The following is an 18213-nucleotide window of genomic DNA, read 5'->3' as shown; positions in this document are numbered from 1 at the left end:
TACAAAATTAATCAGTCACTACTTGATACAAACAAAATGTGATTTGAATTATTGTTACTAGTTTAATTAATGTCCTGATAAACACGCAAGATGGGAATTATTACATTTGGTTATTTTCTTTGTGTATTCATAATAGTTGTGTTTCAGGGCAATTACAAACGCAGACTATATTTTAGCTCTGATGTTTTGCAAACATTAGTTTCTTTAGGCATAATGTACTGTGCATAATGTACCACACAAGGTTTATGTATTTCTCAGTTGGTTCCATTACAAGTACATTTTCAACACATTTCTCATGTATTGAAATGTATGAAAAGAAAACAAGACTTTAGATAAAGAGCCAACATTAACTGCTGAATGAAAGCATCCTGGCAGACTTCTCTGCTTGAGGCCGTCTGTGCCTGTGGGGCGTCGTCACTGATCTAAATCAGTGTAAATGGTGGTGGGAACCTGCAGAATGAGCAGCACTGTCAACGGGGCAGAAGGTCAACATTTATGAATGGGGAGAGGCATGGTGGTAGCAAGTGGTGAACAGGTTCAAGTAGACATCTTATTGAATAATTAGTGATTTATTTTTCAGGAGAACGGTGGTCAGCAGCAACAGGTTGCTATGGAAACTCCAACAGAACACACAAACTACTCGTACCAACACACCAAGTGAAGCTTGGGTATGCATTTTGACACGACATGTCTCAATCCAATGGAAAACATCTGAATTACTTTATCTGCTGCTGCCAAGTGGTTAACAAAGTGGTGTGGCCAAACTAATTTATTATTTATTACATTCAAAAATATATTTGGTGCTATATTTTGCCGTCATTGTTTCCGATTATTTTCTGTACAAAATTCTACTAAATGGTAATTTAAGAATTGTAATAGCTTGAATGCACACTATAGAGACTGTTGGGAATATGGCATGATGAATACATACTTTACATACATACATATACATTATCTTTTTTACTCACAATACTTTCCTGGGTGGTGTCTTCCAGGTGGGGCCTAGGCCATGTGATGAATCCAACCAATCAGGGTTCAGCTAAACAAGAACTCTGCTCCATCCCGTCACCAACCATTCGGACTTGAACATGGATGACAAAAGGAACACGTGTGTATGCGCGTGTGTGTCTGTGTGTGTGTGTGTGCGTGCGTATGAGAGAGAGAGAGAGTCTGTGTGTTTGTTTGTTTGTTTTACTTCCATTTTTAAAGAAACAAGATAACACTTCCATCATTGAATGTTTCTGCTCACAAGTTGAACTACCAAAGGAGGTAATCTTCTCCAGAGAAGATCTGATCTATTTTAATAACTGAAACAAGGAACAAGACAAAATGCTGTAGGAAAAAAAAAAGAGGAAGAAAATTGGTGAGGAGGATAAAAACAGAGCGTTATTTTTATGCACGTAATATAACAAAATTCTTATTTTTAAAATTGCATTCTGGATGTTTCAGAGTGATTCAAGGAAAAGAGTTAAAACACAATGTGTCTTTTATTTTTTTTGTAAAATATGCAAACTTTTTATTTCCTGATGTCTGCTGTTTGACATTCTATTTGCAGCCGTGGGACAACAGTTTGTACAGGTTCCCCCCCCCCCCCCCCTTCCCCCCTCCCCAACCCCCCCAAATATAAACACTTTTGCTGGATGTCAAGTCATTGCAACCATGGGAGGCAAACCGTTTAAAGCTACTTCTTCCTCTAACTGCTGCAGAGATTTCTATTCATGCACAAGTGATAGAAACACATCTTATTTATACTTTTTAATCCTTTTTAAAAAAAAAATTGTGAGTGAACAAAAGACAATCAATTATTTATATTTGACTTATTTTTCTATTTTTGTCCAGAATTTATAGACCATTTTAACCTTTATACAAAAGAGGTTATTTAATAGTGGGGTCTCTAAAGACTATAAAGAAGCCACAGAGTGATAAGCTGACCTTTTTGGGAACTGTACTATTGACCCTTTTCACAGTCAGACCACTTCTGTCTCTACCCTTCCGCTATGTGTATTCACTAATGGAATAAGATGTAAACAAATGAATAATGTAATATAAAGTGAGATGAATAATGTTTTATGATTTACAATTGTAGTAATCTTAAGTAAAACTAAAGGTGCCCAGCAGTGTCAAACGTGACTAATTCTATTAAAGGACAGATCCTTGGTGTCTTAATAAAATGTCTGACATCCTGTGGTCAAAATACACCAAGGATCAAGAATTATAGCATAATTACCACCCTCTTTTTAGTGCCCTTTAAAAGCAGCCAGTTTTGGGGGTGGGGAGCTGTCTTGTCTCATGCAAATGAGCCACTGCTCACCGCGGTTCCCCTATACTGCAAGATTTGCCATCGCGAGTACGTCGGGAGGCTGCTTCTTGCGAGTCTTTGGACTTGGGCTGTCACTATTTAATATTTTTAGAAGCGATTATTCTATAAACTATTCTATTAATGAATCGTATAATTGGATACAAATTTATATTGCATTAAAGTTTATCGCAAAATAATGTCCACTTTAAACAAACAAATAGTAACGTGTTTGGGATAATCAAGCTTTGCACAGCTTCCCGACTTCAGTGATTAAATATGAACTAAAAGCAACAGAAGCATTGCAAGCGAATGAGCTTGCTAGCCAGCTTTTACATTTCTCTTCCTGGCTAATGTTTGTCTATTTGACAACCAGATGGAGCTGATGGAAAAGTGCCATAGAGGTTTTGTCGGCAACAGTAATCCTTGCTATGCTAATGCTTGCCTTATGCACTCAAGAGCAGTGTTTGTTTATTCAACCAAGGCACACATGTTACAGGAGAAAAATCTCGTAGCAGCCCACCCAAAAAATTCACAAAAAATCTGAAGACTGAAATATTGAGGCTCTTGTCTCAATTTACTCAAAAATTGTGAAATTGTGGGCCTTTTTAATTGAACGCAAAATGCATATACTTATTCTGTTATATGAATGGCAACAGGTGGATACAAAAGTTTATTGTACCTTCTGCCATCGAATGGAGGAGCATCTAATTGTTCTTCCTGTCACTCTACACCACTCATGCAGACGTACAAAGATATAGTTGTAATTCATAAATAATAATTTACTGATAAATTAAGTGAAACTGGAAAATTTTCCACGGCACCCCTGATGATCTGTCACGGCACACGAGGGTACGATGGCACCCTGGTAGGGAATCATTGCTCTCGAACAAGCACAAGTTTTTTCTTTGTGGTTGCGTGTTATACTAATAACAACATTAATCTCACTTTACGTTTCATTCATGGAGTTATATCTTTTTCCTGTACAATTTGCTGATCTGAATATAATCCCAGGAAGAAACAGTCTGACATCACAGTGAAAAGGGTCTATTTTTAGGCCACAGAAGAATGATTCTACCGTTTCTGGGGATTTCATGGGTTTTACTGTGATCCGTGTTCTGTGTTTGCGGTGCACACAGGCTGTAGATCAGCATGACACCTGTTCACACTCCTCGTGGCCATGTTGAGAAGTGGTTTTAAGCGGTTTTGTTGAAGCAACTCTTCAAGCATCAATTCGATTGGTTCTCTTGTTGCGAGGAGAATGTGCATCAGTGAAATGACCGCAGTTGTTCAATGGAGACATAAGATGAGGGAACTCAAACAGAAGAGTTATACATTCTCTTCAGAATGATTGGTTGCAAAGGGAGCTGTAGGTCTTTTCTCAATGCTGCTGTTGTCACCTAATTTTGAGTCATTTTGTTGTTGTTTTTTTTGTAGAAAGTCTTTCTTTTTGACTGTCACTTGAAAAGCTTTTGAGCTAACTTGCCTTACTTTTGATTATCTTAGAAGTAGACAACACTTTAGCTGTAGAGCGATAACATTAGATGTTAGTTTGTTGGTGTTAGTTTTGCCGTTTTTTTGCACATCACGTTTTCTCTCGTTTTGTTTCTCACGAATCTGTTCCTTTTGTTGTTGTGCTGTTGAGCCTTTTTGTAAAAAAAAAAAAAAAAGAGAAAGAAAAAGAAGAAGCCTTTTCAAGTGAAGAGCTTAACCAAACTGACTTTGTTTGCTGACTCAAAACATTCATAGTGACGGTGAATCAGTGTTGTAGGTCAAGATGAGGCTTTGACCATACTACAAGCCCTTGCATGCACACAAACTTTGATTTATGCACACATCGCACACTGTAAACATGTTGGTTTTATGAACATTGATCACTAGACCCGACCGTGAGAGTGCCAATAGAGAGGGTATCTATGCCCCTTTTCCTCTGCACAGTACCAGAAAGGCTTGGTTTTACTTGTGTTGGTTTGGGGCGATTGGTTTTCCACCTCAAAATAGTGCACGTAAAACTGCAAAAAACACGGATCATCAACTTATTCACTGCCAGCCGTTTTCAAAGCAGAGCTCCCCATATTGCAAGCTGTTTGTTATAGGGCATTTTGACTGAGGTTTCAAGACCCACAAAATATTGTGTTCTGTGACAATATGAGCACCAAACCTACCAGAAGAAAGAGTAGACTCTCTTCTTTCCCCAGAAAAAAAAGCCCTTTTCTGTTCTTTAGAAATCAACAGTAGATCATGTGTCGGGTTTACCAAACACGCGTCTAGTTATCTTATTGCGGCATGCCGTGTTGTTGTGTGAAAGCCCACTCAGTTGTGGCACTATCCTGTTCTGTTGGATTCTATGTAAAAGGCACAGGCGGATCAATGCCCAATCTTAGCTCTGATGCCGCAATCTTGCGGGTTCTCTGTGTGGAAGATGCTAATGACGCAGTAATTTCGAATGTGCTCGACCAAGTGAGCAGTATTCAAAACAGTACCAGGTAATATCTTCTTTTACAAACAGCAAAGTGTCAATAAGCGAGTAGAACCGTGTAAGTACCATTCCATGGAAAAGGGGCATTCATGTCTTTGATTTGTGAGTGATCCAAAGTAATCTGGAAATCCGAATTTCAGCAAAGCCGTAATGTTCTTTCTTTGTGTGAACTGCCTAAAAATCCCAAGGGATTGTCACTACATGAGACGGCAACCAACTTGTTGGAAAGCAATCGAGTTAACAAGTATCTTTGGTCGGCCGGAGCTAAGCTTTTCTTCCTGTTCATCAGGTCTGGATCCAGCGAAAACACGCTGACTCTTTTTTTTGTGTGTGTGTGTGTGTATGTGCGTTTGTTACATGTATGTTTTGTGTGCTACGTTGTTCATTTGTGCAACCAAAGATGTTGTTGTCAACCACACATTCACGTTCATACGTTGCTCTCAACAAGACGTGCGAGGAAAGCTGGACAAACTGCTTTTATCAATACTGAATGACTCGGAAGGATAACAGCGTTTCCATGCCCTCAGAATCCAAAGTGGTTTTGTTTCCATGCGTGAGCTATATAGGAAGTTCCATTCTTATAAACAGTATACAAGGAATGGCTGCATGTCCTACTGAAACTTTAGGGGGTTGACCAGGCTTCCAGGAGGAGCACCCCGTGCAACTTGAGAGAGCATATTTTGTAAATAGTCTTTATTTTCACTTTTTCTTTACACAATTTTGTTTCTTGTGTGAGTGTGTTTTCATGACTTATTTTTTGTTTTATAAAATGTCCAGATCACGCAGTGACTAGCAAGTTGTCGGAATCAAACACGCCATGAAGGAGTATGTCATGGAAAATGTTTATATGAGAGAAATGATGATGTGTTAATATCATCTTTGAACACACACACACACACACACACAAAAGGATTTTGGAACTATGAAATGACTACTTTGTTACAATGCAGTGTTTATTTATTTGATCGTTTTCTACCAAATTACAATCAAACCTAACGTTACATTTTATTTATGATGCTGGAAAAGGAATTTGCATCATGTAAAATTACTTTGAATTGTAGTAAATCATACTTTATTCTGATGAATGGTCCACAGTTTCTCTCCATGCACTTATTTGTACTTACACCAATTTGATAAAAGTCATCCTTAAAGAGATTGATGGATTATTTCATAGCTTCAAAATGTTTTGCTGCTAAAACAGGATTTCTCAACAGGTTGTAGGTTGTCGCCGTGTCTGCATTTTCTAAATCTTTAGTTTTGGGAATACATTGAAGACTCTACAATTTACACAATTTTACATATTAAATTGTAGAAATGAAAACAAAATTGAAAAAATAAAAACACTGTATGAATCAGAGAGATTTTGAAAATGCACTGGTTGCCTCCCGCCTCCTGCTTGTGAACAGTTTTCTTATTTATACAAGAACTCATTTTGTACAGTTTTGTTAGAGGAAAGAGCTTTTGATATTTGGTTATTTTGCAGAGCCACTTGGCTACTGTTGTCTTCTTGTGCCAGAGTTTATAAAATGGTCTGTTACTTGTTGTTTTTTTTATTTTTTAAATTGATTTTAGAAAATATTTTCCTTCTGTCTTGGTTTTCTCTTTGAATTAAAAAATGTCCATTGTACTTTCTTTTTTTTTTTTTTTTTTTTTAAATAAAAAGCCTTGTTCCAATGATTACAGTTATCGTGGGTGGTCTACACTTTATTACTGTCAGCAGATTTAAGTCTAACACCCCTTACAGAGGGCCTAAAACAACCTCTTGCAATTACTGCCTTAAAAAAATAAGTTATCAAGACCGCTGTAGAGATGTAATATTAAGTAGGGATGAGCATCTGACTAATTTCCTTGATCAATAACATCCATCCATCCATTTTCTTCACCGCCTATCCTCACTAGGGTCGCGGGCTGCTGGTGCCTAACCCAGCTATCTTTGAGCGGCAGGCGGGGTACACCCTGAACGGTCGCCAGCCAATCGCGGGGCACATATAAACAAATAACCATTCACACTCACGTTCATACCTATGGGTAATTTAGAGTTTTTAATTAACCTACCATGTATGTTTTTGGGATGTGGGAGGAAACCGGAGTGACCGAAGAAACTCCACACAGGCGGGGCTGGGATTTTAACCCCGGTCCCCAGAACTGTGAGGCAGATGTGCTAACCAGTCGGCCCACCGTGCCAGCTTGATCAATAACAATGGTCATTAATTATATACAGTATGAAATTACCCGCGACCCTAGTGAGGATAAGCGGTACAGAAAATGGATGGATGGATTGATTATGAAATTAAAGCGCTCTCAGTGTTCTTCACTCCTGTTCCCATGCTGGTGTATTTTCTTAGCTGACCCCACATAACTGAGACTGTTTCCACAGCGCCTCTGCAAGTTGCAGCCAAGTAGTACACTCCATTTTGCCTCCATTGCTTCAAGACACCATTAATCACAAATTAATTAAACACTATTGAGGACTTTATAAAGCTTATCCCTTCCAAAACCAAAACCAAGTTATTTTGTTTTTTAAAGCAATTTACAAATCATAGCCTGGTAGGATTTGAGCTCATGAAAAGTAACATTTTGGCTCCTAATGATATGATTGGTCAAACTTTGAAGTAAACCTTAATTTCTCGTCTATTGCAACAACTTTTAAAAAAGGACTTTTGCTGTGTACTATAAACATAAAGCTGGGAAAATATTTTTGAGAGTTAAAAACAAAATAATGGCAGCATAATAGTCTAGCACCCACAGTCGCAAGGTTCAGGGCTGTTATGAAGTTTGCATATTGTCCCTATGCCACGTGTTCGGGCTTGCGTGGCTTTTCTCCAAATTCCAATGTTTAGTTAATTGAAATCTCTTAAATTTTCCATAAGCATGAGAGTAAGTGTATGAATGTGTGTATCTTACCTTTTGCCCAACGGCAGCTGGGAAAGACTCGTAGATTGAAATAATGTGGAGAAATGTAATTTTGTCATCGAATGCACAAACCAAACTACTATGCAGTGATATTCAGTACATCACATTAAGGCAAGGGAATTCAAATTTTGGGGTCTTTTCTTTTAATCTCAACATCACATCATTTTTTAAAAATATAAAAATAGTCATGTGTAGCAAATAAAAATACCACTGTATTGTTTATATTAAATACTCACTTTCAATTTCCAGTGCTGTGAAAAAGTATTGGCCCCCTTCTCAAATTCTTATATTTTTGCATAATTTCTCCACTTTAATGTTTAAGATCATCAAACAAATATCAGACAAATATAAACCAAGTGAACTTAAATGGTTTTTAAATGTTGATTTCATTTATTAAGGAAAAAAACTATTGCAAGTAACCTGGCCCTGTGTGAAAAAGCAATGGCCCCCTAAACCTAATAACTGTTTGGGCGAAACTCAGCAGCAACAACTCAAATCAAGCGTTTTCTATAACTGGCAATGAGTCTTTCACATCTCTGTGGAGATATTTTGGCCCACTCTTCCTTGCAGAATTGTTTAGATTCAGCAAAAATTGAGGGTTTCTGAGCATGAACGGCCTTTTTAAGGTCATGCCACTGAATTTCAATCAGATTCAAGTCTGGACTTTGACGAGGCCACTCCAAAACCCCATTCCAAACTGATGGCTGAAGATTCTCCTTCAGGATTTTTTGTTAAAGAGCAGAATTCATGGTTCCATCATTCACAGCAAGTTGTCCAGGTCTTGACGTTATAAAGCAGCACAAGACCACGACACTACCACCACGTTTGACTGTTTTTACGATGTTCTTTTTCTGAAATGCTGTGCTACCTTTACACCAGATGTAACGAGACACATACCTTCCAAAAAGCTCAACTTTCATCTCGTCAGTCCTTATAATATTTTCACAAAAGTCTTGGGAATCATTCAGATGTTTTTTTTTTTTTGCAGAAGTAAGTCGATCCCTTATGTTCTTTTTGGTCAGCAGTGGTTTTCACCTTGGAACTCTGCCATGGATGCCATTTTTGCCCAGTCTCTTCCTTATTGCTGTGTCATGAGCACTGACCTTAACTGAGGAAAGGGAGGCCTGCAATTCTTTAGATGTCGTCCTGAGTTCCTTTGTGGCCTCCTGGATGAGTCATTGCTGTTCCCTTGGGGTAATCTTTGTAGGCCGGCTACTCCTGGGAAGGTTCACCAATGCTCCATGTTTTCTCCATGTGAGGATAATGGCTCTCCCTGTGGTTCGCTGGAATCCTAACGCTTTAGAAATGGTTTTTGTAACCCTTTCCAGACTGATGTCAAATTCTATTTCTCGACTGTTCTGACATTTCTTTGGATTGTGTCATTTTGTTGCAGCTTTTTTAGATCTGACTTGTCGGGACAGATTCTGTTTAAGTGATTTCTTGATTGAACGTGTCTGGAGGTAACCAGGCTTGGGTGTCATAAGTGAAAATTAACCAAAAAGAGTGATTAGCCACAATTAATTCATGATTTAACAAGGGGGCAATTACTTTTTCACATAGGGCCAGGTAACTTTGAATAGCTTTTTTTTTTCCTTAATAAAAGAAATAATTTTAAAACAGCATTTTTCACTTGGTTATATTTGTCTGATATTTACATTTGTTTGATGATCTTAAAGGGGAGAAACTATGCAAAAATCTAAGAATTTGAGAAGGGGGCCAATACTTTTTCACACCACTGTACATCCTCATGACATCATCAACTATGATTGGCGTTACGTTTATGTTATGTATGTTCCTACAACACATTTGCTCTTCATGAATGAAACACAGTAAATGTTAAAAGCCAAAACAGGTATAACACATTCTGCACAGAATAAGTGGTCATGAACAATAACGCAACCCTGCCAAACTTGCGAGATGTTCACTGTTAACTTACTTTAGCCCTCACTGGATACTATACTTTTGGAATTTAAGGAGAGCTCATCACAGATGACTATAATACCTTATCCTATCCAACCAGAGGAGTATTAGAGTCAGCTATTATGTCACAAATTACACAAGTCAAATAGTCACACAATGTGCACACACACTCACTCACAAGGCTGACAACTTACAAAGGTAAAATGTGGTGATTTCATTTTTTTTACGTTTGATAAATTCCTGTTGACTTGAAGGAGAGTTCAGCAGACCTAAACAATGCGTGGATACGAGGAAGCGCTTCAGTCACGACCTCCTCCCATGATCTGTAACAGGAAGCTAAACAGGTAGATGATGTCCAGGTAGATGCTGAGTGTGGCAAACACATATTCTTCTGGACTGATGCTGAAGCGCTTGTTCCCCAACAGCATTTGAGTGTCGAATGCCAGGAACTGTACAGGACAGACAGAAAGTCAAATAAATAAATATACAGAGAGAGAGATATTCATTGTTTTTGTTTTGCATTGGTTAGTTAGTTAGGTTTGTGCAACAAATTGGTGCATGAGTCAAGGAAACATCTCATTACATTTGCGTGCAGATCTGGATAAAGGTGCAAATCTTGGAATTCAGTTTAACTTTTACAACACAAACAATATCATGAACATTGTGGTGTTAAATAACTGGAAAAGTTCATTAATACATTACCCCATGCAAACTGTATCTCTAACGAGGATTGTTTATTAGTATATTGATAACCTACAGTATAGCTAACTGTAACCACAACATTAGGAATAATATTGACTTATCTATCCCTCTATAGCCGTGGAAGTAAGAAGAGGCATACCGTAATTTCTTGTGTATAATTCAAATTTTTTCCCCCCAGAAAATTGTCAAAAGTCAGTAGTGCGCATTATACATAGGTATAGGAGGAAATGGGGGGGGGGAAAACGTTATTTTATAAATGTATGCCGCCATCTAGTGGTTATAGAAAAAACGGTACACTTTCATTCCAAAATGCCGTCGCCACCTAGAGGTTATGAGAAAGGTGTAAACTTTCATTTTAATATGCCACCACACCTAGTGGTTATAAAAAAGGTGTAGCCTACACTTTCATTCCAATATGACAGGGGTACGTATGACTGCATATACAGTGGGTATGGAAAGTTTTCAGACCCCTTTAAATTTTTCACTCTTTGTTATATTGCAGCCATTTTGTTAAAATAATTTGTTATTTTTTCCCTCATTAATGTACACACAGCACCCCATATTGACAGACCAAAAATGTAAGTATTGAAATTTCTGCTGATTTATTAAAAAAGAAAAGCTGAAATATCACACAATCATAAGTATTCAGACCCTTTGCTGTGACACTCATATTTAACTAGGATTCTGTCCATTTCTTCTGATCATCCTTAAAATGGTTCTACACCTTCATTGGAGCTCAGCTGTGTTTGATTATACTGATTGGACTTGATTAGGAAAGCCACACTCCTGTCTATATAAGACCTTACAGCTCACAGTGCATGTCAGAGCAAATGAGAATCATGAGGTCAAAGGAACTGCCTGAAGAGCTCAGAGACAGAATTGTGGCAAGCCATAGATCTGGTTACAAAAATATTTCTGCTACACGTGAAGTTCCTAAGAGCACAGTGGCCTCCATAATCCTGAAATGGAAGATGTTTGGGACAATCAGAGCCCTGCCTAAAGCTGGCTGTCTGGCCAAACTGAGGAATTGGGGGAGAAGAGCCTTGGTGAGAGAGGTAAAGACGAACCCAAAGATCACTGTGGATGCGCTCCAGAGATGCAGTGGGGAGATGGGAGAAAGTTATAGAAAGTCAACCATCACCGCAGCCCTCCCACCAGTCGGGGCTTTATGGCAGAGTGACCCGACGGAATCCTCTCTTCAGTGCAAGACACATGAAAGCCCGCATGGAAGGACTCCCAAGATGGTGAGAAATAAGATTATCTGGTCTGATGAGACCAAGATAGAAATTGTTGGCCTTAATTCTAAGTGGCATGTGTGGAGAAAAACCAGGCACTGCTCATCACTCATCATCATGTCCAATACAGTCCCAACAGTGAAGCATGGTGGTAACAGCATCATGCTGTGGGTGTGTTTTTCAGCTGCAGGGACAGGGAGACTGGTTGCAATCGAAGAAAAGATGAATGCGGCCAAGTACAGGGATGTCCTGGAAGAAAACCTTCTCCAGAATGCTCAGAACCTCAGACTGGGCCGAAGGTTCACCTTCAAAAAAGACAATGACCCTAAGCACACAGCTAAAATACCGAAGGAGTGGCTTCAGAACAACTCCGTGACTGCCTGACTTAAACCCAATTGGGCATCTCTGGAAAGATCTGAAAATGGCTGCCCACCAACGTTCACCATCCAACCTGACAGAACTGGAGAGGATCTGCAAGGAGGAATGGCAGATGATACCAAATCCAGGTGTGAAAAACTTGTTGCATCATTCCCAAAATGACTCATGGCTGTATTAGCTCAAAAGTGTGCTTCTATTAAATACTGAACAAAGGTTCTGAATACTTATGGCTGTGTGATATTTCAGTTTTTCTTTTTTAATAAATCTGCAAAAATTTCAACAATTCAGTTTTTTTCCCCTGTCAATATGGGGTGCTGTGTGTACATTAATTTGGGAAAAAATGTACTTAAAATATTTTAGCAAATGGCTGCAATATAAAAAAAGAGTGAAAATTTTAAGGGGGCCTGAATACTTTCCATAACGTTTTGTTGATTTTTATTGATTTTTTTTCCCCCCCACTCATTTTCATTTAGTTTTGAGTGTTTTATACATTTTAAATTATAAACAAAATTCAGGAATGTCCAGGAATGACACGTTGGCGATCCAAATATAGATTTCTGTGGTTTGGTGGTAGTTGGGGATGTTCAAAGCTATTGTTCTTCTCACCAGAGTGAAGAGGATGGCTCCTAAGACTGCATATATGGCATGTAACCAGGGGACCTGTGAGACAAAATAGATATGACAAAACACTGATAAGAAGGATAGCATGCTGCTAATTTAGGTAGGACAGCGCAGCGTCTCGACTAGATTATCTGTGGTGCTAATCCCTTCAAGTTAACACACAGTGGCAGCATGTTTCCAAAATCTCCTCTATTTTTGACATTCTGGAAAGGTCTCGTAAGGAACGTACATATCCAAAGGGGACGACGACTGAGAGGGTTATGGCGCACAGCAACATGACCATACACAACGAAAACAGGACGCCCTGACAGGAAGTCACGTCAATCTGAAAACAGGGAAAGAAAGAAAGAGAAAGAAAAGAATTCATAAAACTGTGAGTTGAATCTGGATTATCATTACTATTATGTGCTGTACATACGCTACATAAAATAACATACTATGAAGGAAAATAAATATTGTTACTATCCCAATGACAACAATAATATACTGTATCTTAATTTGCAATAATCCTTCACCATATTAGTGTATTTCTTCATATAGTGGTCAGAGGTAAGGTGTTTAGTTGGAAAGGCATGTTTGTATGAATGTATTTTTAAAATAACAATTTTGGTGTAATAATAATAATGATGATAATAACATATATTTAAAAATTTATACAGTACTTAATCAAATCAGAATGTTTTACAATGAAATGTGGATTATTATTTCTGTATTATAATTTGGGCCGCAAATTACAATTATTTTAATAATTGATTAATCTGTTGTTTATTTTTTCAATTAATTGATGACTCAGATAAAAATATATATTTCGATCCTTTTATTAAAAAGGAAAGGTTTTTTTATTAAAAAACAGTACATTATTTCAAATTGTGCAGAAAATGCACAAACATTAATTAATTATGATTCAATTACTGGTTTGGTCCATAACATGTCAGAAAATATGCAAAAATGTTGATCATTGTTTTCCAAAGTAAAAGCGGATGTTAGCAAATATCTATTTTGATTAAAGGTTACATATTTTAGCAAACCAACCTTTTCTAGTATTTGGGATGTTATATTGGCTCTATGGTGCCTCAGTAAATACGTTAAATATGATTTAAAATTGTCCACGCATTCCTGAGTTACAGACGGTTTTCTGCCGAGTGGCCTTAAATCAGGTCATTCGGATTTTATTTTTCATTCTCTACGTCACAAGCGAAGATCTGCGCCTACTTTTCCCCTCCAGAGCATAACATAAACAGGTATGCTCTCACAAGTAGTGAGGGTTGGGTCTTCGACACGGTGGCAACTCATCAGAGGAAAGGGGGCGGTCTTAACCAAATATGGACAAAACGGATATAAAACTGGGTCAAACAGAAGTAGCTGTCAGAGGGGCCTTTACTTGGACACTCGTATGACCAAACCAAGGTGTCTTTCGAAATGAAATTGACACTTTTACACTAATTCCATGTTAGAGAGTCACTCTTTGGCAGACTAAATAGCCAAAATATGGGACCTGTAAACAAAAAATAATCAGTCTGCTTTCATGGAGGACTACAGAAATCTGAGGATGTTTACCATAAGAGGCTGAAATTCGGAGGATTTGGACAATTCTAAGTTAAACAATGGCTCTAAACGATGAATCTATTATCAAAATAGTTGTTGATTAATTTGATAATTGATTAGTTGTTGATTAATCGATTTTGATGAATATGTAATGATAACATAATCTTGATCGGGATTAACTCTGTATCTATTGCATCTACAGTATCTATACATCTATCCTTCATTACGTCTAATATGATTAGATCATTAGATAGATCATCATAGATATTAGAACAGTATGTTTCTTCTCACCTTGCTTTGGAAGCTGAAGACGGTTACAGAAAAGCACACGAGGGAGGTGATTCCCAAACACAGAACCACTGATTTGGTGTTGTAAAAGCTGGAGAAAGACAGTGCTTAGTTGCATATTTCTTTCTGACGGATCATCTACAATAACAGAGCGTAATGCACTAGGAAAATCGGTGTCTGTGTGACCCAACTATGAACTCACCTCGACACAAATCCCATCATGAAGGCCATGCTTAAAGTCTGTGCAAGGAGAAAAAGCAATAGTTCATGCTGGGAACACACACACGGGCACACACACACACGCGCACACACACGCGCACACACACACACACACACACACCCATAATAGTGCTGCTTTCAGAATGAGGAATACTCACAAAGAGAACTAACAAAATGATGTTCCAAGGAACCTGCCTCCTGTTGAGGTGGGGAAAAACATTTTACACACTTCATGATTCCATTCACAAATGCTCAGAATTAGTTGGGTCTTTTTACTCAAATCCTATTGAAAGGTACAGTTACCTCAAGTCCCCACAGCAGGACAGAGCGATGTAAGTGGCGAAGAACATGAGGCTGTCCAGAAAAGTCAAACGAGGTGATTAAAAAATGTGACACTTTAGTGTGAGACGGGGGGTGCAAAAATGTGTTTGCACTCACTAAGATGCCATGTACAAGCTAGGATGAGTCTGAATGAAGAACCTTACAGGTGCGCTGCAAAGACAAAATGAGAACATTAGCGCCCTACAAAACAACAACAACATGGGAATTACTGGCCACTTCATTAGGGACAACCTAATGTTGGGCTGGTGACATCACAGTTCTGCTAATGTATATAACAACTGCCCCAACACCGAGTTTCTCTGCCCGTGACTTGGAAGCGAGGCTGCTTATAGAGCTGTCAATTTCAAGCCAAGGCCAGACTACACTGTCTGATACAATTTGCCAAACTAAAAGGTAAGCAGAGGTGCAAATAGTTTTGTTGGATGCAGTGCTAGAGTTACCTTCTAAAAACCAGCATGTGATTGTTTGGTTAAGTTGTTGATGCAGTGGGCGTAGGGGATCTTTTTGTGATTGGTGATGTGTCCACTGCATGCGGCACATGCACCAATCCACACACTAGTTGACAAGTTTAAAAAGTTCTGCCTCCATAAGTTAAAATTTATATGTTATTGTCTTTAAAGGCGCTCCGCTTCCACAAGTAAAAGCTGCTTGCCCAGTTCCACCCGCTGGCTCTGACCTTGGTCAGGATGGTAACAAAAGTCATAGTTGCCATTGGCCCAGTGGCATTTTATGTTATGTAATGAGGGCTCCTGAGAAACAGCTTTCAATTGTGAAAACTTAACTTCACTTGAATACTGCGCTTACATCGATTTTGAAAGTTATAAAACTACATGCTAATGCTCAGTATCACCAAAATTAAATAGGAATGACGACTGATCCCACCAAATCCTTTGTTTAAAAAAACCTCACCCACACCTTACCTTAAGTTTCAATACTTTTTCATGGCTTTAATTTTTGCAATTTTCATTTTCAACTTGTAGAATCAAACACTGATCAAAAGTGAGTATGAATTATTAATTTTGTAGGGAATGGATTTTTTTGTTGTTGCGTTTGCTTTTTGTTTTTTTACACAATTCATGTATTGGATCTCATTAGGTTGCGCATGTGTTCCTAATAAAGTGATCAGTGAGTGCACAGTATATGTATAACTGTAGCATATTCAAGAGATGTTACCAAAATGTGAAGAGGGCAACTATTGCCACGGTCACTAAGAGCTGGACCATGAGAATGGCATAGACCTGCGAAGAAATCAAACGTTTTTATCATGTGACGATACTTTACTTTCTGCCTTCTCAACACGTTCAGTATTGCGATTGCTATTAAAAAAATGTGTACCTTCCTGATGAAAGTCTGCCTGATGGTCTGGTCATCCCAGGAAAACTGGGCCTGCATCTCCTCATAGCCTTCATGAACAGAGACAGATATTTATTTTAAGACACTTGTCACAATACAATTAACAAAAACATATTTTTAGAATTTATCCAGTAGTTTAAGTGCAAAAAGAAGTCACATTCTTTAGCAAAAACTTGAGGCTATAATCTGCAGTAAAGTGAAGCGCATTTTACCCGCAGTCGCTTCCTGATATGACGGTGGTTCATTGTCAGTCTTGACCTGCTAAGATAAACAGTGTTACAATCACTTTAATCATCACATACTGACTACAATTAAGGAAGGTTGTCAAACTAGTTTTCATCGTGGACCACATCTTAGTTATGGTTTCCCCTTACACGGCTGTTCGGACTATGAATATCATATCACATACTGTGTAATCACCTCATCGTATGACTACATACACATAATTACCCTTGCATTTCACTGTTACTATATATATTTTCAACAACAAATTGAGTTTGAAACCGGACGACAACCAACAATGAATACTAGTGTTCCGTTTAAGTTAAGAAGGGATTTGGTGGGGGACGGGGGACGGGAAAGCAGGTAATATCCATATAAAGAGAAGAAAAAAATGCATTTTTTATCAAGATTTTCTGCCAAAATGAAAAGAACAACAAATAGATTTGCTTTAGTGGGCCACAAAAAAATATGTGGTGGGCTGGATTGGGTTTGGTACACGTGGACTATAGGAAAAATAAACAATCTTTTTATATATATATATATATATATATATATATATATATTATTATTTCGAATGTGATGAGAGAAGCTCTCTCTGAATGTTCTGAACACTTGTTTCAATACCAGTATCATATTGAGATTAATAACTGCTCGGTCTATGGGATGTTGGGACACAACACAGTTAACGGCTTCCACGTTAGTTCCGCAGATTAGATTGAATGGGAAGGCCCTCCATCTATGAGAGGCTAGCAATGTAAATAATGAACAATCAAGATATGTGTTCTTTTATACTAACAACATATGAGATATTTTTCCTAAAACGGTTACATATTAATTATAGCAAGTATATTATAGATTATATATTATAGCATTAATTATAGCAAGCTTAAACAGTTATCGCTGGTTCAACATGAAAACATACCTTTCCCTTTTTCATGGTTCTGCCTTTGAGATGATGATGAGGAGGAGGAAGATTGTTATAAAACGGTGACGTTGCTGGTCTGGTTATCAAAACAAGATCGAAAAATCGTAAGACTCTCAGCTCCCTGGTCCTCACTTGACAGCGAGCATGTCGTCCAAAGTGTGTGAGTCGTCGCTCTGATTTTGTGTCGACTGTGCGGATTACGCGGCAGCTTTACTGTCCATCCTCCGTGTGGTTAATCTCTCTCTAACCCTGATCCCGAGCCACCCCTCTCTTCTTCCTAATGAGGTTGTTCTAGCAAAGCACAGCTATTCTCAAAACGTTGAGATGAAGCCAGACTCTAGCACTGTGCATGCTAAACAGGTGTGTTGTTTAGTTCTCATTGCGGGCATTTTTCCTTCATCAAGGTTGCTTAATCATTAATGTAGAACTCAAATGATTTGAAAATTTTAATCACACATGTATTGCAAAATTATATTCCTCTAATTCCAAATTTAGGGAGAATATTCTCTTTGAATATATCATCACTAGTATTTACAGTACATACAGTATATGCATCAATAGAAGTAAACAAGCCACAGACAATGTTCATTTATGCTGTATAGCAATAGCACAAACTTGATCCTGATTGTCAACCACATTATCAACCAGGTGACCTGTGACATCATACTTTGTGTGAAGAGATAATAACGGCTGACTAATGAGATGGAAGTTAAGAATATTATGATGCTCTTATGACCTCCACATAGTTTAATAATGAGATTTACTGGCAAGCCCT

General features: G+C 38.1%; 2 protein-coding genes across 4 annotated transcripts in view; one reads left to right on the top strand and one right to left on the bottom strand.

Annotated features, from left to right (window-relative positions):
- Positions 1–1360, top strand: part of LOC133408432 (RNA-binding motif, single-stranded-interacting protein 2-like) — a 33934-nt gene extending 32574 nt beyond the window's left edge. For both annotated transcript variants that reach the window (XM_061687357.1, XM_061687356.1), the window contains exons 13-14: positions 581–668; positions 996–1360. In XM_061687357.1, the coding sequence (XP_061543341.1) occupies positions 581–661 (81 nt within the window). In that variant the 3' untranslated portion in view covers positions 662–668; positions 996–1360. The remainder of the gene's footprint in view (positions 1–580; positions 669–995) is intronic.
- Positions 1361–8638: 7278 nt separating this feature from the next.
- faim2b (Fas apoptotic inhibitory molecule 2b) lies at positions 8639–17635 on the bottom strand. Of its 2 annotated transcripts, none has more exons than XM_061689144.1 (12): positions 17436–17635; positions 16504–16552; positions 16274–16341; positions 16112–16176; positions 15035–15088; positions 14900–14950; positions 14755–14794; positions 14580–14617; positions 14381–14468; positions 12774–12869; positions 12530–12583; positions 8639–10057 (listed from the first exon to the last, which is right to left on the bottom strand). In XM_061689144.1, the coding sequence occupies exons 1-12, from the start codon at positions 17448–17450 to the stop codon at positions 9908–9910; spliced, it is 768 nt and encodes a 255-aa protein (XP_061545128.1). In that variant the 5' UTR covers positions 17451–17635; the 3' UTR covers positions 8639–9907. The 2 variants fall into 2 exon arrangements, with proteins under 2 accessions (XP_061545128.1, XP_061545129.1); XM_061689145.1 differs by having other exon boundaries at positions 16504–16549.
- Between the last annotated feature and the right edge of the window lie 578 nt (positions 17636–18213).

Source organism: Phycodurus eques, chromosome 10 (assembly GCF_024500275.1).
Source record: "Phycodurus eques isolate BA_2022a chromosome 10, UOR_Pequ_1.1, whole genome shotgun sequence".
Lineage (NCBI taxonomy): Eukaryota > Metazoa > Chordata > Actinopteri > Syngnathiformes > Syngnathidae > Phycodurus > Phycodurus eques.
Note: the sequence above shows the minus strand (reverse complement) of the source record. Positions and strands in the feature narration are given on the sequence as shown.

Excerpts from the sequence above, each read along its gene's own strand:
- faim2b (XM_061689144.1), bottom strand. Across the intron at positions 16,342-16,503 it reads ATATCAGGAAGCGACTGCGG|GCTATGAGGAGATGCAGGCC; the intron begins GTAAAATGCGCT and ends CTGTTCATGAAG. Across the intron at positions 14,618-14,754 it reads TCATTTTGTTAGTTCTCTTT|ACTTTAAGCATGGCCTTCAT; the intron begins GTGAGTATTCCT and ends CTCCTTGCACAG.